The following is a 22,943-nucleotide window of genomic DNA, read 5'->3' as shown; positions in this document are numbered from 1 at the left end:
GGGAAGGAAAAAAATTGAATAGTACCACGTCTCGATACCGGATGGTTTCATCAAGCTAAAAGTTTTCAATCCTCTCCCTCGCACACATAAACATCGCACAACGTACCGGAAGCGGCACACCCCCACTCCCCCCCCCCCCCCCCCCCCCCCCACCACGACAATAGAGCAAATGCATGGAAGGACCCTTTTTATGGGGGTTGCTTTTATCCGAATGAGTGCTCATTTTCAGGTTGTTATGAATTTCATTTCATTGCTGAAATTTTATTATCATTGAATGCTGTTTTCATTCACCGGCATTTACCGCCCGTACGCTACCCTTGCCACCCATACACCCTCATCCCTTACAGTACCGTCATGTTTTGCTTCCCTTCTGTTGCCATCGTCGTCGTCTTTCATCGTCGTGGGTGTGTTTTTTTTTTTTGCTCTTCGTCTTGCTTTAGGAAAAGGGGCGACGATGATGACGACTTTTATGCTCGCAAACTGATTTCTGGGTGTTGCAGAGGAGCGGTGTTCGGTGTTGAATGTGAGAAGAAAATCGCTACGCTTGCTGTTTATTGTAAATGTTGGCACGAGACAGGGTACAGAGATTTACCAGCGTTGTCCGTACGTGTGGAGTATTTGCCTTACAGCAATGACATATTCCTGCTGCTTTGTACAGAGTGGTTGATTGGGGTGTGTGTGTGTATTTTGATGTGGTTTAATGCAGTTACTGCTGTGCCTGTTTTTTTTTCTTCTGGTCTGTCTGTTCTAAGGAGGTTTGGTTTTTCTTTCTCCAAATTTTCCACTCAGCTGCGATTGTCACGGGTGGGTGAAAGGGGTTGTTTTTGTGGGGGCGGGGTGGAAGGAAGACATGGAAATACCCAACCGGTACTGTAGGTGCGGGAACCAGTACGGAAACCACCCCTTTCCGCTCATACTGTTCACCTCGCGCGCCGTGTACGTGCCCTTGACAGGATTTCACTACAGCCAATCCAACCTCCTTTCTTTCTTTTGGATTGTCGGAGGAGAGAATCTTCATAGAGAACCCACGTCCTTAGCCAAGGACGCCTGCTCGTATGCAGGAGGCACCACACCCAGGGAACTGCCCGATTCGCCGAAGCGCCTACGGACTAAAAACTCCTCAGGCCTCAGAACCTATGCCGGTTGGTCCGTTAAGACATTACGTCAGCAATAGGCCTGCTGGGTACTTTGAGTAGCTGCCGATGTGAGTACATCGTCGCAATCAGTCCGCAACGGCACCGCACGATGACACGGATTAGATGTCAGGCGTTCGAGATGATCACGTCCATTCCTCGTTAATTGGACCGTCGACGTATAGTCGGCGTGCCCAATACAGAGGAATGGCCTACTCACCCGCAACGACAGCTCGTGATCCCGGGGTCCCAGGCACTTTGTGCCTGGGGTAGCCTAGGTCAATAAGCCGCCACCACGGTTTAACACTGTACGGTTGCCCAAGGGCTCCCAATACAGCGACCCCCAACTGGACCTAGGCGCGGGTTCCAACATTACTGTCGCCGTCCGCGCCGTCGGTCAACTCTGATGCTACGCTGTTGGAGTCGAGTCATGATGACTCGGATAGCATTGTGTACCAGACTCCAGAGGGCCTGGTTGGAACTCATAATGGGGATTATATTTGATGGTGAGACCCGAGTTCCTAACGCTAACTCCATCTCAGTACGTACATCAGCAAACTGCGTACACTCAACCAGTAAGTGTTCCGGACTTTCCTCGCGACCACAAGTGACACAGTCGCTTGAGTCAGCGAATCCCATCCGCCCAAAATACTGGTTGAAAAACCCATGACCAGTAAGGAACTGTGTTAGGAAGAAGTCGGTTTCCCCGTGCTTCCTGCCTATCCATGAACCTATGTCCGGTATGAGCCTCCGAGCCCACTGACCGTACTGCGAAGTATTCCATTCCTGTTGCCAGGCCCGGATAGAGACTTCGCGCTCGACTGCTCGCGCAGTACTACTGAGCGCTGGGTACTCTTTCCTTCTCAGGAATACCCGCACCTCTTCATCGACGAGGATGTGCAACGGCATCATTCCTGACACCACACAAGCCGCATCGTGAGAGGCTGTACGGAAAGCGCTTATAACCCGATGCACAACAGTCTTGTGCAGGCGTCTTAGCCACTGCTTCCGACACTCGAAGCGTAGGGCTGAGCCCCATATAGGGGCTCTATAGCGAACTATAGAGGACACTACTGAGGCCACTACGCGGCGCCGGCTGCTCCGCGGCCCATTTCGGTTTGGCATCATGCGCAGAAGTGCCGTCATAACTCTAGTGTCAAAAACCGTTTTGTCGAAGCGGTTGGTCAACCATCTTCGCGGACCAGCTGTTGTAGAACGACTGGTAGTTCGCGTGTCGCCACCAACGGAGAACTTAATCGCCCGATGGTCGCTGTAAGTGAAGTCTTTCAACACGGTCCAGGTCGAACCCCGGGCCAGATTCGGACTTACAAACGTGACATCGATTACAGAACTCTTTCCTGGGCGAACAAAGGTACTCTCAGTACCAACGTTCAGAGAGATTAAGCCGAGACCGGAAAACGCTGTAAGGAGCTCGTCCCCTCTGCGCTTCTGAGGCTCACCTCTCTTGCTCATGTCACTACCCCAACACGCCGACCATGCGTTGAAGTCACCACCAATAATGATGCGACTTCTGTTGGAGATAGCTACCACCAATTGATCGAGATAACTTCTGAACTCCGCAGGATTCCATGACGGCGGAGCATAGCAACTACCGATTGTGATGCCATTGATGACAGCGGCCACGAATCCACTAATGTTAGTGGAAACTACCTCCTGAATCGGAAACCGTCCAGTCGGTACTATAGCTGCTGTCTTGTCATCGCTATACAAGTAGTTTCCGTTCCCGCAAGATCCATAATACGGGTCCGCTACAAGTAAAGCCTCGGCTTGTTGCTCTGCTGACAGCTGCCACAGCAATTGCCTTGCTGTGGCACAATGGTTCTGGTTTAGTTGCAGAACCTTAAGCATTCAAAGCCCCACGAGTTGTCTTCACACGCCGGTTGGGACAACGGATTGACCCGGTGGCATGTTTCGACGCGTTTGGACCTTTACAGTCCAAACACTTCGCAGGGTTAGGGCACTGTCCACGCTTGTGCCCTTCGCTGCCGCAGTTACTACACAGTTTGCTCCGATCGGGGCCTGTGCAGTATTTCGCCACATGTCCCACGCGCAAGCACTTGAAACATGACGGCGATTGCTCCACCGCGTGAAGTTGGCAAATACACCAACCGATGCGGATTTTCCCGGAATGCAGCAGAGAGTTGGCCGAGGAAAGCGGGACACGGAACCTCGCGTTCTGTGTACCCGGAGAGAATCCTTTTCTCACCTTGACGGTGGAAGGGCAGATCGACACGTCGAACTGCTCCTTAAGGGCTTCACAGACCTTCCGGCGTTGATACCTCATCGAGGTATTTGCACTCAAACATTGCTGTCGGTGCCAACGCCTTCGCCGTCCCTTTGGTGCCGAGGGTCTCACACACCGACTCGAGGTGTTCGCTGGCCTTGCGGCCAGGAACGAGTTCGATGATCAGCGACCCTTTTAGCGTCCGCCGGATGCGCTTGACACTTTTGCCGAATTCTTTCAGGGAATCCGCCCCGCGGAGACCCTTCAGAATGTCGGCATATGTCTGCCCCTCAGATCCCGCACTGATCAGAATTGCTTCTGGGCGGGGCTTTGGGATGCGCTTGGGTTGCTGGGTCTGTTGACTGTTAGAGGCAGTCGGTCGACCCCTTGGGCCAGCAACTGTAGACTGCCTCGGCGGCGCCGTACCCTTCGAGGTCCCGGCCATTTTCACTGCCTTGACGGCGGTTTCCGGCTTGGACTTGGGTTTCCGGCCCTTCTTCGTCTGGACTGCGAACCCCTGTTCCGCAGATGGCTCAGCGCTTGCTTGGCCTGCTTTTTTGCGGGTGTCAGCTGCCACCCTAGCAGACGGCGTAGCACCATTGCTCTGTCGAGCGCCTGTCTTACTGGCCTTGCCTGTTGTTGGCTGGGTTACAGCTTTAACCCCAACAGGTGGCTTTCGGGACGTCTGTGGTGCCACTGCCTTTTTCGCGGTCTTCTGTTTTTTGGGAGCGGTCGCCGGGAGTGGTGCTATTTGTGTGCAAGCACACACGGCCTCCATCCTTTTATCGACCCCCTCAGACCGCTTAGATAAAAGCTCGCTTCCCGCTTCTGTCTGTGTCTCCTCTGAGACCACGACAGTGGGTCTAGCAAGCTGCTGTTTGAGGTGATTTATCTCCTCAAACAGCGCCTCCATCACGGTGAGGGTTTCCCGCAGAAATATAGCGTCGGCAATGGCGAGGGAATCATCCTTGGCGGACTCCACGTAAGTCCGAAACAGCTCAAGGTAAGACACCTCGTGTGTCTGCCCCTGAGGTTCGGCCTCAACCTCGCAGCTCAGAACCTCCGGACCCTCCTCCGCCGGAGCGGGGGAGGCCGGCTCACTAGACTCGATCGCCCGAGAGGCGGACCGAGTCATCGGTTTTTGGATTGGTGGAATTTGGTCACTCATTAATGAATGGGTCCAAACTGCAATCGGCTATCACTGCCTGTAAGTTAAAGTTCCCATAATGACCTCGTGGTTATCTATGCAAGCAGGGAGGCCACGCGAGGGTTGTCGTGCTGCCCTCATGAGGCAGCACGATCAGAGCCAGGTCGGGATAAAGAGGGCGTGAGCACACCTACACCTTCAGCTTGGCCGAGCGGTCATTCCCGGCGGCAGAACAGTGAGCGCTACTGCAGACTTGCTAAGTTTTAATAGGACGGAGACGGACGCACCATTAGCCTGCACGCCGTTTCAATTGGGTATCACCCCAATTTACTAAGGGATCAGATTGGATTGTCCGCCAGCCCCGAAAACAAACAACGAACGTGCGAGCCTTGTCGATATCGGTTTGGAGCAACGTGATCGCGTGGACAACCACGTTGACTCCGGACTGCCACTACCCAATTTAGTATGCAAACTCTAGATAAATCTAGATGGATCTAGCTACACTCCGCCCGGGACCGCGAGGAGGTATGGGATTGGTCTTTCCCCGGGCCAATCCAACCTCCTGAAGGAATCTGTGTTGATTCGTTCTCTTGCCGTTTTGTTCCGTGTTTTCTCCGCTTTTTTTTTGTTTCGTACATCTTTAAACCCATTTCGCTGAGAAAAAACAGCTTCCGTCTAACCTGGCTCTATTCCGCCTTGATGTGGAGCAGACAAAAACACATCACCGCTTTTTCGTTTCAATTTTTTGTTTTGTTTTGTTTGCGGACTGAATTTTGAAGACTTCAATGTAGGTGAAGACAACAAAATGAAGACAGGGGAAAAAAACACTGCCCCAAAATACATAATCAAATTTACGCGACTCCCCTAACAGCCCTAGCGCGCCTCTAGAGCAGTCTGAAACTCGTACTCGTCCAAGCAGAGGAATGGAAAGCTGGGGGGGGGTGAATTTTACGGCAAAAAGTTCCAGCTCAAATGTGTAGATACACGCGCACACACACACACACAGACACAGAATGCGTTCCAATCTGGTTCCAATCTTTAGAAATAGGGATGGTAATTCAGCTGGTTAGCTTCTTGCTTTGAATTTTTTCCCGGTCTCTTCTCCTGCTCATACACCTTCCTTCATCGAAGACTATCTTATCACAAATGGGGAGCGGGACTGAAATTGACGGTGTACCAAGCCGGATGCGGATGTACGCGGGTGTGATTCAATATTCTCAATCGATTTTAGGGACAACCATGTTTGGTGGTAGACCCCGAAGATATGGGGAATGGATGGGGGTAGATGGCAAGAACTTCACACTAAACGAGGTAACTGACAGGGTTTGTTAAAGGCAAACGAACGATAAGAGACAGCTGGTGGTACCCAGTGGATGTGGCTGTAAATCTTTGTCCTCCCTCACAACCTACTCACACACACACACATATACTACACGTGGTGACTCAAACACCTTGAACTCTGCGTCCTCTACACGTTTCATTCATGGGACGTGTCGTCGTGTTCGGCGTGGTGCGTCAATGAGCCTCCGGTGCGTTACCTGTGGTTGTAAGTCCCTTTGCCTCAAAACGCAAGCAATGGCGATAAACGATGGAAATGGGATTTTGTCAGGTATCATGGTTGGCGTTAGATCTTACCCTCCATCCCACCTCCCAAATAAAAAGCGAGAAATATCCTTTTTTCAAAAGCAAAGCCACATGAAAGCCTACTACGGGGTGCACCTTATGTGCGTAGTCACCACCAGTGTCGCATCATCATCTTGCTTGTCGGTGGAGGTGTTTTTTTTTTCTGCTTCGCCGTTCCCCTTTTGAAACAGGTGAGCGTTTGGAGTGAGAAAGGGAAGTTTCAGCAGTAGCAACAGACTCTTTACACGCTTTGCAACTCGGCTTCCTCATACTCGAAGCACTTACCTTGTGCTTGTCGATGTGCAGTGATCGAAGGTATGGATCAAACAGTAGCTTCTCCGGTTCCACGTTAATCGGCGACTGGCGGCGTCCTTTGTTGCACATGTTCCACTGTGGGTTGATGAGCCCCCAAAAGGCGGGTCCTGTAAAGGAAAAAAAGGAGAGCAAAGCAGATAAAAATACACCGGGTCACACACCGCAGAACGTGGTTCATGAATAGAATGGTTGAGAGGTAATTCGGGGTGTGTCGTCTGCTGTGAATAACATCGAAACTTACCATGCCAAAACTGGGCCGTATGGGTATCAACCCAAAACCAACTCCACCAAGTACCCTTCGCACAGGTGTAGAATATTTCCCGTGGATTGAAATAGATGCTTGCCACTTACTGTTATGTTTAAATAGTGCAATTACAACACGAATTCTATCGACTTCAAAGGTAATTAGGCAGATAAGTTTTTTTTTATTTGGTATTCATGATGAGAAGCCTTAAGTACGAAGTTGGTGAGCCAAGGTCTGTAAAGTACATCTATTAACCAGCATACCTTTAATCCAGAAAATGTTTGCTCACATAGCTGCATCAACCGGATGTGGAACAATTTGCCAAGTAGAGCAAAACTTCCCCCCCCCCCCTCCCGCCTTCTTCATCTCTTCAATTTAATCGATAAACATTTAACAAGATCATCACCTCGGTCGAAGGTACAGCTCCGGGACGCCGTCAATCGATTGCAAACAAATCCATTTCCTCTTATCCTAATAGCTTTGCCGAAGCGAGGATGGAAGATTGAGAGCGAATCCTTAGCAGTTTTGAGCAAGAACTTTATTTACCGTGCAAAAAAAAGTTAAAGTGCAACCGGTAGAGTGTGCTCCTGGGACTAAACCACTCAAGATGCCTGAGTGTAAGCGAGATGAAGGCAAGGGAAGAGAGAGCAAAAAAAAAATACACTCCAACAATATTACACAACACACCAGCAAGCAAAACCTCAGCAAACCTTGGACCCCCCGGCCGGTGAAGCCGGTGTGCGAATCGAAGAATAATGCCAAAGTTTTCGAATACCAAATTAAATTCCTTTACTGTGCGAGCGTGCCTTGCCGCTGGTTCCCGTTGCGCCCAACCCCCGGTTGATAGTTAGCCTCGGTTTGTGGAAGGAATTGAATTCCATGCCGGGAGGGGATGGAAGTGGTTTCGTAGTTGTTTGGTTCCCTCGTCCGGAAGCTCGTCAGCCAAGTGCGGGCACGATCAAGTCTCATCGTTGGTACGTCCCAATCCTTGCTGCCGACGGTTAGCTGTGGTATGTTTTGGTGTATTGTGCAGTTAAAACAATTATTCGACAAATAATGATGCTAATGCAATCGCGGCCCAGGACAACCCATCAAACGGGGATGGTTTGTTGAATGATATAAAAGATTTGTTTTGTTAAAGAAAGGTTCCTTTTGTTCAAAAGATCACCATTCTTTGACACTGAGAGCACAATTTCACTAGCGGACACGTTCTGTGCCTCGCTGCAAAATCTAACCTGGCATCCAAATGTCTCCATTTCGCTTTATTGGCAAACGCGCTCGCGGCGTCTCATGGTCGCGGATATTTCTATTCTTCCATTATTCTTCAGGTGCCGTGTGCGGCCGAAAGGAGTGATGTTTGCTTTCGGGCAGGAAGTCGATGCGAATGGCCCCGGCGGTATGAAAAATGTGCACGAACCCCAACAACCAAAAAGGGGGTGGGAAAAAGGAAAGAATTTCGATGGGGAATGTGAGGCAATGTCGCTTCCTGTTCCCGTTGGCCAATTTTGGCTCTGGGTTCGGTCAAAGGCAATTATTGCTTTACGATGGTAAGATCTTATTTCCCTCCCCCTGTTGTGACTGTGTGTGTGTGTGTTCGTTACGAAGCATTCTCTCAAAGCCACCAGGATTTGGTTTGCGCTTGTAAAATTCCTCAACCACCGGCTGGCTGAACTCCCGTCGCCGTGTTCTCCGAGTTAAAAAAAAACCCCTTTGAAATGAAAGCGAAGCCCCGTCTCCGTGGCTTGGAAAGTAGAATGGAAATTTATCAATTCCATTTGTGTTTGCCCGAGATAGTGCCCGGAATGGCGTGGCGAAAACCCCGAAATGAGGTTGTCTCTGCCCACACACCGCTTCCCTCCCCTTTCCATGTTCCCGCACCGAGTGAAATTATATTCCTGTCGATGGCTCGGAATTTGGCTTCCATTTTTAAGGATTCATTCAATTGCGCTTACGCAGACGGTAAGCGAATTCTACAGCGCGAAGTGTAAGCGAGTGTAACGCTGGGAAACCAGCTGTTAGGAGCATTGTTTCTGCAAGCGTTTCCGGCAATATTCCGTGATGCTTTTTTGCCATGGCAAAAACATTGAATCTTCCTTCTGTCCCCTCCCCCCCCCGGAAGTGGTGTGTGTTGTTGGATGATGAATGCTATTTTTCCAACGAAAGGTGCCTCACATGTACTCGATACCCGTTCGCAAAAAATAATTCTTCACACTCGTGGTATCATGATAATGGTGAAATGGTGGCTCGTGACCGTGCTGATGGTTCCTTTGCGATTAAATTAAACCGTTTCAAAGTGAACATGACAATACACATTTCACCCCCCGGGTTTGGAGGACTAGGTGTAATGCAAAGTGTAAAATATCTCACGTGAATAGCGCCATTCGTGTTGCTAATTGCTTCAGGAAATTATTATTCCACGGTAATGGAGGCGCCCGGTGGCTTACAAATGGAGCCGCCTGGTACGTGGTACAATTTTAATCAATTGGCTAATTTGTGATTGAATGAAACTTGTTCGATCACATTTGTAAACAGTGCCTAATCGATTCGTACATGTGTTGGCTTTTAGTTCAATCAATTTGGGGGAATTGTGTCTGATGGTAAATTACAAATGAGCAACTTGTACTATCGCACTCACTTATCAACAGTGCTAGCACAATGCTTTCCAGCTGCTAAATATGCTTAAAATAACCGAAAAACTTTTTACCCCCCCATCCATCCATCCTTGCTAAGCTAAGGGGCAGAGCAAAATTCTTCAGAAAGAGCGGGTTACCTTTGTGGACCTTCTTGCTCGATAATCCAATATGAAACAATGCGCATACACACACGCCGCTCCGGTGCGCTCGTAAGACACGGGCGATGAAATCAGGACCCACCCTCAAGAAAAGTGCTTAAGCAGAACAACAACTTATGCTAAGTGAAAACAAACATGTGTAGCCAAACGAGCACGGTGTACTGCACACACCTGTGTAGCCTACGGTACTACCACTGTCGCCCCCCGTCGCCAGCGAGGGCACGAAAAGATTTAATGCACCAAAGGCACTTCAGCCATCACACGCTCCGGTGCAGGGCTGGGCGGTGCTATGGGGATAAATCGTGGGGAAAACGTGCAAGAAAATTGGAAAACAAGCACACGCCAGGTCGGGTTGTGAGGCGCGCCCGAGCAGAAAAGAAAGACAAAAACAAAACCGGACACACACACTGACACACAATGTGGGAGAAGGTTAAAGAGAGGGGATGGGGTGAGGGGGGAAAGGGAGTTTGAGAAACGACTCGAACGAAACCCCACTTCAGCTCGAGCAGCGTTTGTTGATAAAGATGCCACCGGTACGATAATTTCATCGCAACCACCGACAAAGTAAACACCACGCCCGACATAAGCATTGAAGGTAGCGCCCGCTCCCTCCCACTTTTGTCCGTACGTTATATCACTCACGCTTTATTACGAGCGCTTTGCCAGGGCAAAAGATGAGCCGGTACCGATAAGCGAGCCGGTGCTGAAGGCGTCTGGATAAAGCGAAGCGCTAAAAGGATTATATGAAAGTAAGTGTATATATGTGTGATTTTTTTTTTGATTCGTTTTTCTTGTCCCTCGCTTTCGTTTGCGTTCGTTTCTGTTCTATTCACGCTTAGTGCAGGTCACAGTCCATTGCATGAGAAGACTTGCCAAGCATTAACGCTTTCAGTGCCCCCCCCACCTCTACCAAACCAAGCATTTCGCGAACTTGTGCAAAGGTCACTTGCCGCTAGTTGTGTGTGAAGCGAGCAAGCACACATCGCCTAAGCCTTGTAATTCATTCCGTTGGTACCGGCGTAGTCCCTCCTGCCCGCATCCTTTCCACCGATGGAGGCGCCCGGTGGCTCAACCGATGGAGACGCCCGGTTTTTGGGAGACGGTGCGGTTGCATGCAGTCGGAAAACTGGCCCGCGCACAAACCGGGGAGTGTAAGACATATTTGTGCTAGACATGCAAAATCCGTTTCCGATTCGCTGGCTAAAACGAGTGCCTGTGCAGGAAACCGTGGGTCATCGCGCAAATACAACTGGTACGGCGTGTGGTGCGCACATTCAGCACAAAAATAAAACCACGGCCGAGCGCTTAGAAGTAAACGGGAGCGATCAAGATTGCAGCACGCCGTGCTGCACCGTGGACCGGAACGAAATGAGCGGCACGTGTGTGGTACCGGTTTTTTTTTCTCTCTCGCGTTTTTATGTTACGGGTTGGGTGGGGAGAGGGGAGGGGGTGGCCTGATACCCGAGTTACCATAACCGAGCGTGTACGATTCTATACCGAGCACTCGAATTGAAATGCAACGATGTTACAAGTGCAGCTGTATCTCGTTGTGTCTGTGCAAGCAGTTTCAATCTACCGTGCGCCGGCTCTCGGTTTCAAGCTCAGCCCCATTAGTGGCAGAAGAGGGAATGTTTTTGCCGTAGGGTGGGGCGCAATTTGGAAAACGTACACTGTTCGAACACACTTCTTAAGAGGGAAGGAACAATGTGCAGTGCGTCTTGCCATTAAATCCCATTTTGCGTCACGTTTTAAGAGCAAAGCTGTTGCTAAAATCATATGTAAAGCGGAACACTTAATCGCACAGGGGTGAATAAAAATGCTAATGCATGAACGCTGTAAGCGAGCTTTTCCGGTCAGCTGCCAGTGGCCCCATTTAACTGTTGGTTGGGACCATCTCTAATGCGCTTCTGCTAACCACTGTCGATATAATTATTTTATTTCATCATTTTCCACCACCAGAAAGCGAGAGGAGAAGCGATTTATAAGTGCTTCCAGAACTCTCCAATAACATCTCGCCCCCACGTCGAAAGGGGTAACTTGTTAAGGAGTTGGGTGTGCTTCAATCATCACTCTTCAGTCGCACATTGATTGCGAAACGAGCGAAAGCGGCGAGTGATAGCAATTCAATAGCTATCGGGCACGGGCATTTGTTGCTCACGAGTTTGGCGATGTGTAATTGACGATGTCAGCCGTCCTCACCGGTCGTACCGCTCTCCGTACCGTGATAGATGCGTCATCAAACCCGGCGACAAATGGAGTCTTTTGTACGTTCGGGGTTATTGGAGAACGCATCAACATCTTGCGTTACTGCGTTTTGACTGTGGTTTGTCAGTGAATCCGTGGGTGGGGTGCCCAACCTCCCTACTACCGGGTGGATGAGTGAGTGTGAAGGGAGGAAAAGGGGGCAATAGAAAGGGAGTGGAGGTGTGAAGCGAAACGAGCCCGAACCGAGCACACTCGAAACAGTCATCCAAGTCAGCGACAGACGGTAACGGGAAGTGTTTATTTGCCGTCTGGGTGTGATGGTGGGACGGATGATAAAGGGGTGGTGCGGTGGGCTATGGGGATGGTCTCCGTTCACGTGACACTGTTCACGGGTATGTTGGTGTGAATTCGGAAATGGCAGCCAACCGTTCGACATCCACGGTCGGGGCATGGAGTGCCCATGCCGTGAAAGAATGTGTGTGTGTGCCTGCCTGCCTGCCCGAACGGTATGCGACTGATTGTTAGGCAGGCGCGCACCGTACCACCCCCAAAAAACACATCCGACCAGAAACAGCGCCGACAGGCGAGTGACGTGAAGTGCTGGCTATTATTTGCAGGTTTTTGATGGGCACATTGCATCGTTGTTCGGACGCATTTCAGCATGTAATATGTGTGCAGGTGGTTGGATGAGGGTTGATGGTGGGAGAGATTATGGGGAACCCACTAAAGCAATCCTCCCGGCAGTGGGTGGAGATTGGTACATGGCCCCGTAACGAACATGTGTGCGGTCCACGGTCGTTGTATTTTCGATAGGAAGGTAGTAGCCCGTCACTGGCAGAGAGGCCCATCGATTGGAATGGAAGGAATCTCGAATTTTCAATCGCTCCAATCGTGAAGGCGCGCTAATACTATTCTCGAACGAGGAACATAGTGTCCAACAAAGTGCCCCTGTTCGGATGTATCTGTTAAAAAGACGTAAACAGTACCAGCCTTACCTGAAATGCCATCGTATGTCCACCATTCTTCCCAGCTGGCCTCGATTTCTGTAAAGAAATAAAAACAAAAACGTAAAGAAAATTATTACAGTAAATATGGATGTGATGTTTCTATAGTTCTGTAGAAATTTTTATGACCTTTTTTTTCGTGAGTCCCATCAGCTGAAGGTAACTCAAACAATAAGAATCATTATGTTTGAAAAAAAGAAGCACTACCTCTTCTACCGAAGAGATTCAACCTTGAATTACATGAATAAAATATTTTAATTCAATCAAGATTTCTACCTCACGGGCAGACGGAGTAGAGCCGACAGTAAGACAGCACAACAATATGGAAGAAAAAGGGAAAACAAATCCCGTTGTTCGTTGTTTACGTCGGTGCCTACTGCAGTGAGCAGCTGGCAGCAAGGCTATCATGCCGTACCGATGCTGCAGTTGTGCCACGGCACATGTGGCCCACGGGCAGCAGGCGAGCGCATCCTTCTTTGTGCGCTCGCAAATCCTCACACGTTCGCACGTTTTATCAGCTGTGCACGTGGGATTAATTTTATCCCGCTATTGCTACACGCTTCCTGGCCACACAGACATTGTTGCCGGTGCGAAAAAGAAGTGATGCTGTTGTGGGCACCGGGTGCGTGTGTTTAATTTCGGCCAGCAATTGCGCTAGACGAATTTTAAGCAACTAGTAGCTGGTGCTGCAATTACTTATTCGAGGCACAGTATTTTGCTGCTGTTGAAATAGGTTGCTGCTCCCGCCTGCTGTTTTGGCCACTGCTCTATAGCACTGGCGTTGCACGTCTTACTTAAACGTCTTTAACGTCGTTATTTTATGCCTCGAAAAACCCTGTAAATGGTGGAGCAAGGAATAATGCCAGTTTGGAAAAGAAATTGCAGTTAAGTTTAAGTGTTGTAGAATAGAGTTTCCTCCGCACTGCATAAACCGGGGAACTCTGAAAAGGCCACTGAAAGATAAGGGCGACTTTTATACCACCTTGCAAACACTGGTACCATCAACCTAGCTGTGCAAGATAAGAAAACAACACGAACAATATCGTCGTCGCCAAAGTTACTTCTTTTAAATCGTCGCGTTAATGCATCTTTTTCAGACATAGCAGCAAATGATGATGAGATGTTACGTCGTTACTTAAATTAGTTTTTTGTTATGCTCAAAACACTGCTCTTCGCAAAATAACCTCACTCCGTTTATAAAGTGACTGTAGCATAACTGCAAACCCCTAAAAGAAATAACAAAATCAGCAATTGTACGGAACTAGTGACCCACGCAAATGAAAACACAATATGAGGCGCTGAAGAACGCTGAAGTGATGTGTTAAGCAAATAAGCATTCTTACAAACCCGCGTGAATTATAAACTTACTTTAAACAATTATTGAACTATAAATAACAAGCAATTATATTTAGATCATTTTGGTTCACATAGTTTAACTAATAGAGTAAAAACCACAATGTAAAACTGAGTATAAATAAAGATGCCGCAGCCGCAGATGATGGTACAGGTACAAGTACAGGAGCTCCCAATGGAAGAAGCGAGGGGACCGGACCCTCTAGAAGCTGACCCCTTCGAAGCCGAGGAACCGGACGAGGAAGAGGAGGAAAGGCCATCCAGTTAAAACGTATAGTTGATGAGTATAAAGCTTATCAAACTACTAAACAGGAAACAATGGGTCGATTGATAGACCTGTTGTAAGAAATAAATAAGAAATAGAAATAATAAACTCATAAAAAAAAACAAAATTTTACCGGTGTCGTGAACCTTATTCAAAGAAAGAAAATTTTTGAACTATTACATGACGTTCCACACTTGTGGAACTCCCTCCCCCCCAAACCGCGAAGGCATTTGTCGAAGAGTGCATCGCTACCGATCGCCAAACACATGGTCGCGTTCGGTTTGGGTTTGTTGTCTGACGTTGCTTGAAATCTTTTATCGGTGGTTGTGGCGTGGCGGTAGAATGGTGGCCGTTACCATCCCGCAGCAGATAAGCCGGGACTGTATAAGAGTCAAGTGTTTCCGCTGCTAAAACCAGTCACAACGTTGACTGGAAGAAAAACAAGACCGCCTTACCCGCTTTTCTCTATTTTTCGCCCACCCGGTGGGAGTTGGGATAATGTTTCAACGGGAATGGAAAGGATAGTGAACCGTTTGCGTGTGACGTTCGTGTTTCACTTTGCGGTGGGTAAGAACGTAGATAGCAACGGAGTAGCAATCAAGGGCACGTGCAAACGCGCTGAAAGATAAGAAGTAAAGCGAAAAGCTGTCGGAACAATCTGTTTTTTTGCGGCGTAGAGGGGAAAAATGCGCTCACATTCCGTGCTGGTTCGTTGTCCAGCTTCCTTAATGAACTTCTCCACCCCCCTTAACCATGTGAAACCTACTCCTTAATAGCGAACCCCTCACGCAAGTTACCCCGTCGTGCGTGTGTGTGTGTGTTAGCGTGCCACAACTTTTGTCGCCACATTCAATCTCGCTCCACGAATCCAAACGGAATGACATCGGAATGTATCACTGTTTCATCTTTTCGTCTCTCACACAACTTCCCCATGCTGTGCTCGATGCAAAAACTCGCAAAAAAAAGTTTCCACCACCCTTAACCCCCCCACCCTTATTCAAGAACAATCCTAGAAATTGAGCCGTGACGACAGATTCGTTCTTCGATTCTGGAGCGGGCGCCAGCCTGACGGGTACGGTGACGAAACCCCATCCAATCTCATTGACTTGGTCGGTTGCGCTGGTGCTGGTGACTAAGTATAAGGGATGCAGGAAAAATTGCCAAACCAAGAAAGAAGAGCAGCTTCATTCACGCAAACGTTACGTTTTTGTGAACCGACTCGCAAAGATGTTTTATCTCCTTTTTTTATACCGCTCCGCGAACTCTCGTCTCTGTTGGAGTTGGATCGCTTCATGAGAAGCAAAACAAACATTCCACCAAAGCAGCACCCTCGGCCAAACAACAACAAGCATCACTAACGCACACACACATACACTAGAACCCTGGGAAGGGGGCAAAAACAGCGATTGAGAAAAATTTATGGAAGGAAGAAATATTTCGGCGTCAAAATGTCTGGCGCCATGATTATTTTATTACGCTCCGCTTCGCGACCGTCTCGAGAAAGTCGTATCCTCTCACCCTCCCCCACTTCTTCCGTCTTTCTTTTACCCGCTCATCCATCCCTTTGCTGTTGTAGCTATTTTTCCCTCCCAGTCGTCTAGTTCGAGTATCATGCCGTGGAAAAAAAAAAGAAACAACCAAGACCTACTCTGCACTGCGGGATATAGTGTCTTAAGAACTGGGAAAAAAGGGGTGGTGCATCTTCCCCCCATACCCCATACCCCAAGCGCTCCCTGCAACGCTTTGGACACTCATCTTTTACGCTTTTGTTTTCTTTGTGCCTCTACGGGTCCGTACCGTCGTCCCGCGTGGCGTTGTAGCGTCAATCAGTCGGAGCCGAAGCGTTCAACAATTTTCGGTTTTTGGCAAAGTGATTTTTGCTGCTGCTGCACGCCCCACTGCCCGCCACCGTTTGTCCTCAATTACCGGAAAGATATTTCCCCTTCCGCTCCTCCGTTCTATGAACCTTCCCGAAGGAGGGCTTCGTGCTGCCACGCAGCATCCCATTGGTAGGAAGGATAATTTTTTTTGCACTCTCTTGTCTCGAAACCATTATACGTGCGCGTTTCCTGGTGGATCTTCTACTGGACTTGAGACGACGATATGCTGGAGCGGGAAAAAAGGAGGAGAAGGAGGGTAGGACGAAGAGGAATCCGTTGCGAGGGAAGACATTTTTGCTTTTGTTTCACCAGCGCATGTGGAAAATCGGATCGAAGTCGTACGAAATGAGTCGAAACGCTCGAAGGATATTTCATTTCACCTACTTTGTGTCTACTGCTTTCCTCCAACTCACCCCCGTTGCCCTATGAAGTCCACACCGCGTGCAGCAAGCTATGCTTCTACCAGCCATAACGAATGGAATTCTTGGCACTCGCTGCCACCGGCGCCAAATCAATGCGAAATGTTCCACCGATTGATTCGTGCTGCCCCAAGCCAATTCCCCAACTCCAAGGGTGTATTGAGCGGTGTTGGGTTGAGACGGGACGGGGGTGGATTTTCTTCTTGTTTGCTGTTGTTGCTCTTACGGCTGCATGATGCTGGTTGCAAAAGTTTTGCGGCGCACCGTGAAAGATACCGGAAAGATGTCGCTGCTTCCTTGGCAACGGGCGCGAAATAAATGGTGAAAAATGAACACCCCACCACCAATCGCCTCGCCCGGTGGGAAATTATGGTGCCGCCATCGGAGCGGTTTTGATGCTTTTAGAACCATTGGCAGGAAAGTAAAATACGTTAAAAAAAACGTTGTAGAAAGGGCGATGGGGGAAGGAGTGCTCGCTCTCTTTGGCACAGGCACACGACGCTGCACAGGAAAAGCGGTTACCATGGATCATTGAAGTGTGCTGGAAAATAGTTGAGTCATAAATTGGCATCAAAACAGCAAACAACGGAGCCAGCAATTGGGGCAATATAGGGAGAGAGAAGAAAGGGAATCAGATTTGTAGTGCCTCTGGGCCCACAGCGAGCACAAACCAAAAGGAAAAAAAAAAAACAAAATGGATGGAAAAATGGACGAACGGTGTGAAGCCGGAATGCCTTCAAAAACCGGGAAGTACTTCTATTTTGTTCACATTTCACCTCTTTTTCCCGTCTTCTAGCCAATTCTGGAAGGTGCCAATTGAGTAAATCAACTAAAAACTGACCAATCATTTTCTCAAGTGGGGGTTTTGGTCGTTTCGATGGAAATAAGCTTCGATTCACGGGTGAAAAAGAGTGTTTAAAAATTCCCTTTTTTTGCTGGTGCATTTTCCTTGTCGCTGGTTATGAATAATTATCATTTTGCAACCATTTCATTTTTACAGTCTGTGTGGGAGGGGATAGCAGGGGGTGGAGGGCCCCTCGAAGGGTCTGGACGGTTGTCGGTAAGCAGACAATAAAACCATTTCAGCCCAACAACTGGCAACACTAACTGCACGTGGCGAACACCAAGTGTGTGCCATAATTGGGCACCCGCGTGCAATTTCTGGCGGTTGTGACCGGGATACTGCCGAAATTCGGCCCGAAACAACTTCTCCTCATTCCCATTTCTGCTAACACGACGCTGGCAATTGGCCAATCGGTTCGCCTGGCACCGTTTTCGGACAAATTCTGCCGGAAAAACCCACCCCATGTGCGGTGTTTCGCTTCCCTTGTAGGGTCTTTTTTATATTCTGGATCGAAACTTGCTGGCGCCAGAACTTCGGCAACGTACAAACTACATTTTATGTGTGTGTGTGTGTCTGTGTTTTTGTGTTGTTCCCGCGAGCCAAAAGAACGCGATGGTGCTTAAGAAAAATATCCGTTTTTCCCGGCGGACCAACCATCGTTACAGCGATTGATTCGCAGACTCACTGGTGCCACTGGAACAGTATAAAGGGAAGTTGGCCGAGTCATGGGCAGCTAGGTAAGCGACGGGTACTAAATCAGATATCTGTTTCAGCGATGTTATCCTCGAGGAGGTTTGCATGGTGCAAGAGACAGCACCAGCAACTGCATCAACCAGCAACTATCGCTGGATAAGCAATTTATCTCACCCTCTCGTGCTTCACTCGCTTACAATCGACACACCCCTCCCCCCTTTTCATCACGCCTTTCGTTGTGTTAAAGCCCTTTCACGAAGGAATTCACAACACAATGCAACCGTAAGGAGTCCAAACATGCTTTTCGGTTGGCCTTTATTGTACCAGGATGATGCATAATGTGGCTCCCGTTTCATTTTATTAACACACATACACACGCATTCATACTCAAACATAGAAAAATGATACAAAAAAGGTCAATCGAAAACTAGTGAATAGTAGGTAGACGAGCTAGTAGGTAGACGATACAAAAACAGCTTTACCAAACGATAACGATAAGAGCGATCAGCACCCGAGCACGCGTTGTTGCGGTGGGATAATGATGAGCGCCCCAAATAATAAGGGTGTGGGTTGCATAAAAAGTAGCGAACCATCATTAAGCCAATATCCATGTCAACCCCGCACCGAAAGAATTGGAGCCGGGAGCGGGTGTCCTCGTTTGCTTGGTTTTATTTTTCCTCTTCATCTGCTACCATAATTTCTACAAAACCTTGTTACGTATGCAGCGGTAGTTACAACAGCGATGAAGAGAAAGCGGTTTGCCTACCACTGACCTACCACTCGAGTGGTCAATCGAGTGACCTACCACCCACCCTCCCCCTCAAAACAAAACAAATCAGAAAGAAGATTGCTGTACCATCGAAAAGACGCTATCGAACTGCAAGAGAAAAAGAGAAAATAGAGAAAAATCGGTCCTCTCCATAGGAATAGCCTTTACGTAATGTTGCAGGCGCGGGATTGTCCTTGGGTTTGAATGTGACGCGCGGGTGAAGATTGAAATTAAGGATAAAGAAACACCGAGCACACACACTCAGTCGCTTCTTCATCCCATCCCTCCGAAATCCCTCCACATCTCTTACCGCTTCCTCCTCATCGCTGTTGTAACTACCTCTGCATACGTAACAAGGTTTTGTAGAACTTATGGTAGCAGATGAGGAGGAAAAATAAAACCAAGCAAACGAGGACACCCGCCACTCCACATTAATCCGACCAATAAATAGCAGTCGAAAAAATTACCCAACTCTCCCCAAACACACCCGTAGCGCGCAGGGGGATGGGGGTTGGTTTATATGGCAGAACCACGAGACGATGCTAGTTTTGCTGGATGATACCGTACGTTTAGACACGATTAATTTTGAGATTAATATTAATCTTTCTGTCAAATCAGCGATTGCGATTATTCTTTTTGACAGAAACATTAAGCGCCATCTGTCAAAATCGATTATCGCTCTGGGACCCTATAATCTTGTGGTTACAGTACGCAAACATGGTTAATGCTAGCAGTGGTATGTAAATTTGGAACAAAATAAAAAGATAATTTGAAATTTATGTGTAGTTTTAAATTTCAGTAGTGGAAAACTACAATACTAAGCCAATGGGAATGATTAGTTTTGTGTGTCATTTAATATTGGTTTTAGGACATCAAGCCTGTTCGGCCATGGGTGTCCATCAACCGGTATCCAGCCTGGTCTCTTCGATGGAACAGTTTGATTGGCCACCTTCGACCATCTTTTCTCGTTTCTTTCTCATTTGGTTTGTCACAGCACTCCGTTTCACGGGACAGTAAGGATTCCTAACCGTTGATTTGTTGTGATTACTCGATTTTTCAATCAAATAAAAAAAAAAATTGACACAAATTGCGCATATATCGTTTCTGCATATATCCTTTTATCCAAATGGGTGTACGACAACCGAGCCAAGGATTTCGTGACCTGCTACGCCCTTCTTATCGTTTCTCCTCTCGTTTTTCACCCGAATTTTGGCCACCCTGCACCGTTGTCGCCAGGGAAAATGAATCACGGCGCCCGGACGACAACGACAACGGGTGCGCGCATAATCTTGTGAGCGCCCGGGCGCATTAGCTCGCTGCTTGGAATATGATAATGAAACACAGCATTATCATGCCGCAATTCAACCCCCAGCCCCCCTCCCCCCTCTCCCCCCACCCCGGTTTCAGCCCTTCTATCTTCCTACTCCCGATCCCGTTATGGAATGTGTGTTAGAAGAAGTATTTATACTCGTAGCGCTTATGCTTCCGTGGTGGATGTAGTGAAAGAGTGATCGAACATGTGACTGATGGAAAAGTCTTAGTTGTCAGAGAAAACCAGGAAAGGTCCTTGTATCGCAACCCTCAGTTCGGGGTTGTGCAGTGTAAAGATTAAGTTGTAGATGCTTGTGAACAAAAATATTATTTCCGGCACTACAACATGTTTTAATTTTCCGTACGTACGCCTACACGAGCTAGGTGCGATAGTTTCTTCGCGCCTCCTTCCGGGCAACCTTTACAACCCTTCACCGTCAGATGAAATGGGCAATTTTGCCGAGATGCATCCAAATTGCGAAAGGTGAAGCATTCATCATTTGCTGCTCGGAAAGTTGGCGAAATAACCTCCCGAACTACACTTTCGTAGGATGTTTGAACGTAGTAGCGCATCGAAAGACTAAAGCTCCCCTGCCCCTTCAAATGGCCATCTTTTCATTCGGTTTTACGTCCAAAAAGTTCACCTTCCACCCTAGCGCTGAACAGAATTTACAGACGGAGGTGGGGGAAATCTTATTTGCACTTGAAGCATATTCAGAAACCTTTCCGTTACTCCGTCCTATTATAAGAAAGACGGTGCGATAAGGGTAATTATACCGGATGGAATGGATTGAAGGGTAAAGCCTTTATCGGTCAACGTGCAGTATTCGGCTAACCTTTCCAAATTTGTGCGTCTGGGGCATAAGGTTGAACTTGAACAATAAAAAAGTTGTTCACATAATCGTGATCAGTACGATTTGCACCTAAGCACATATGTCAAAATGAGTGAAGCATCTCTGACGTGGGCGACTACTGCATTCTTAACAGAACTCATTTTTAAACCATAGTAGCGGTGGTTAGCTGCCCCCGAAGCGCACTAGGTTCTTGAGCTGTCACTATTCTTGTCACTACTTACTATGCCATTATTCCCAACCATTTGTTTACGATCTGCGAGATATGGCGATGGAAACGATTCGGATGTCGTTGTCTGATACCATGTAGGAGCCGTATATCACATAGTCGAATCATCGACTGCCGCCAACATGAATGTCTAAAGTTGTTAGCTTTGCTCAAGATGTCTTGCGGCAGCGTCACTTTTACTGGTGGTGATTGTACTACTACTGCTACTACTGCTGCTACTACTAGTACGGCTAATAATACTACTAGCGCTACTACTACTACTGCTACTGCAACTAATACTACTAGTGCTACTACTACTACTGCTACTAATCCTACTAGAGCTACTACTACTACTGCTACTACTGCATGTTGTTGCAAGTCAACAGCACATTGACAAGGTGTTCGATGTTTCTTTACATATATGTATCAGTCTGCTTCTGACTGGTTCGTCATAGTTTGCAGCAACGGACGTGCACGAAAGTCGGTTTTTGACACCTTGTTATTATTGATATATTAGTTGATTTATCGTTCAACGCCGATGTCTTTACGCTCTTTTGACATTCTCCGTTAGAGAGGTGTGATTGAGATGTTTCTTATGTCCGAGTACACCCGGGATAAGGTGACCTTTCACGGTTCGGAGAAGGAAATGTCTTCCAACCAGAGTGAATTGCATTCTAGTTTAAGTCATTATCAAGACGACCTAGTCGTTTTGCTCGGGATCTCTCGGACTCGTTGCGTTTCGTTTAATTTTCAAACGATAACCTCGCACGGGATCTTTTGACTCCCTTATGGCATTCAGCCTTTTCCCCTCTCCTTCTCGGGCGGTGCTCTATCGATTAATCGTTGATCGACAAGCACACTTAACGCTTCTTTGCATCTCTGGATTAGAATCAGCATGATGCCATCCTCCATTAATTGAGCTCTAATAACACGGAGCTCCAATTCGAGTGACCCCATGATAATGATGGGTTAAGTTAACTCCTTAGTATAGATATTTGGTTAAAAAATCACGTGCTCCGTTTCATTTGATTTTCAAAAACAACCTTGCACGGGATCTTTTGACTCCCTCATATGGCACTCAGCCTTGTCCTCTCTCATTCTCGAGCGGTGCTCTATCGATTAATCGTTGATCGATAAGCACACTTTACGCTCTTGGCATCTCTGGATTAGAATCAGCATGATGCCATCCTCCATTAAGTGAGTCATGTCGTCATCCACGCGACCTTTTGACTCCTTCATTGCACTCAGCCCTATCCTTTCTTACTCTCTCTGGGCGGTGCTTAGTGCTTGTTGCAGTACAGCTCGACCACTGCTGGTATGAATTAGTTGCATCGCAACCCATGTTTGTGTTATTGAGCCATTAAATGCTTTATTTTTCGTATACGGTGATGGAAACGATTCAGATGTCGTTGTCTGATACCATGTAGGAGCCGTATATCACATGGTCGAATCAGCGACTGCCGCCATCATGAATGTCTAAAGTTGTTAGCTTTGCTCAAGATGTCTTGCGGCAGCGTCACTTTTACTGGTGGTGATTGTACTACTACTGCTACTACTGCTGCGACTACTAGTATTGCTAATAATACTACTAGCGCTACTACTACTGCTGCTACTGCTACTAATACTACTAGAGCTACTACTAC

General features: G+C 47.9%; 1 protein-coding gene across 1 annotated transcript in view; it reads right to left on the bottom strand.

Annotated features, from left to right (window-relative positions):
- LOC128715975 (carbonic anhydrase-related protein 10) overlaps window positions 1–22,943 on the bottom strand; it is a 50,673-nt gene that overhangs the window by 5,744 nt on the left and 21,986 nt on the right. The window contains exons 2-3 of the mRNA XM_053810934.1: window positions 12,699–12,746; window positions 6,434–6,570 (exon numbers count right to left, since the gene is read on the bottom strand). Of these exons, the coding sequence (XP_053666909.1) occupies window positions 6,434–6,570; window positions 12,699–12,746 (185 nt within the window). The remainder of the gene's footprint in view (window positions 1–6,433; window positions 6,571–12,698; window positions 12,747–22,943) is intronic.

This window comes from Anopheles marshallii, chromosome X (genome assembly GCF_943734725.1).
Source record: "Anopheles marshallii chromosome X, idAnoMarsDA_429_01, whole genome shotgun sequence".
In the NCBI taxonomy this organism is placed as follows: domain Eukaryota; kingdom Metazoa; phylum Arthropoda; class Insecta; order Diptera; family Culicidae; genus Anopheles; species Anopheles marshallii.
Note: the sequence above shows the minus strand (reverse complement) of the source record. Positions and strands in the feature narration are given on the sequence as shown.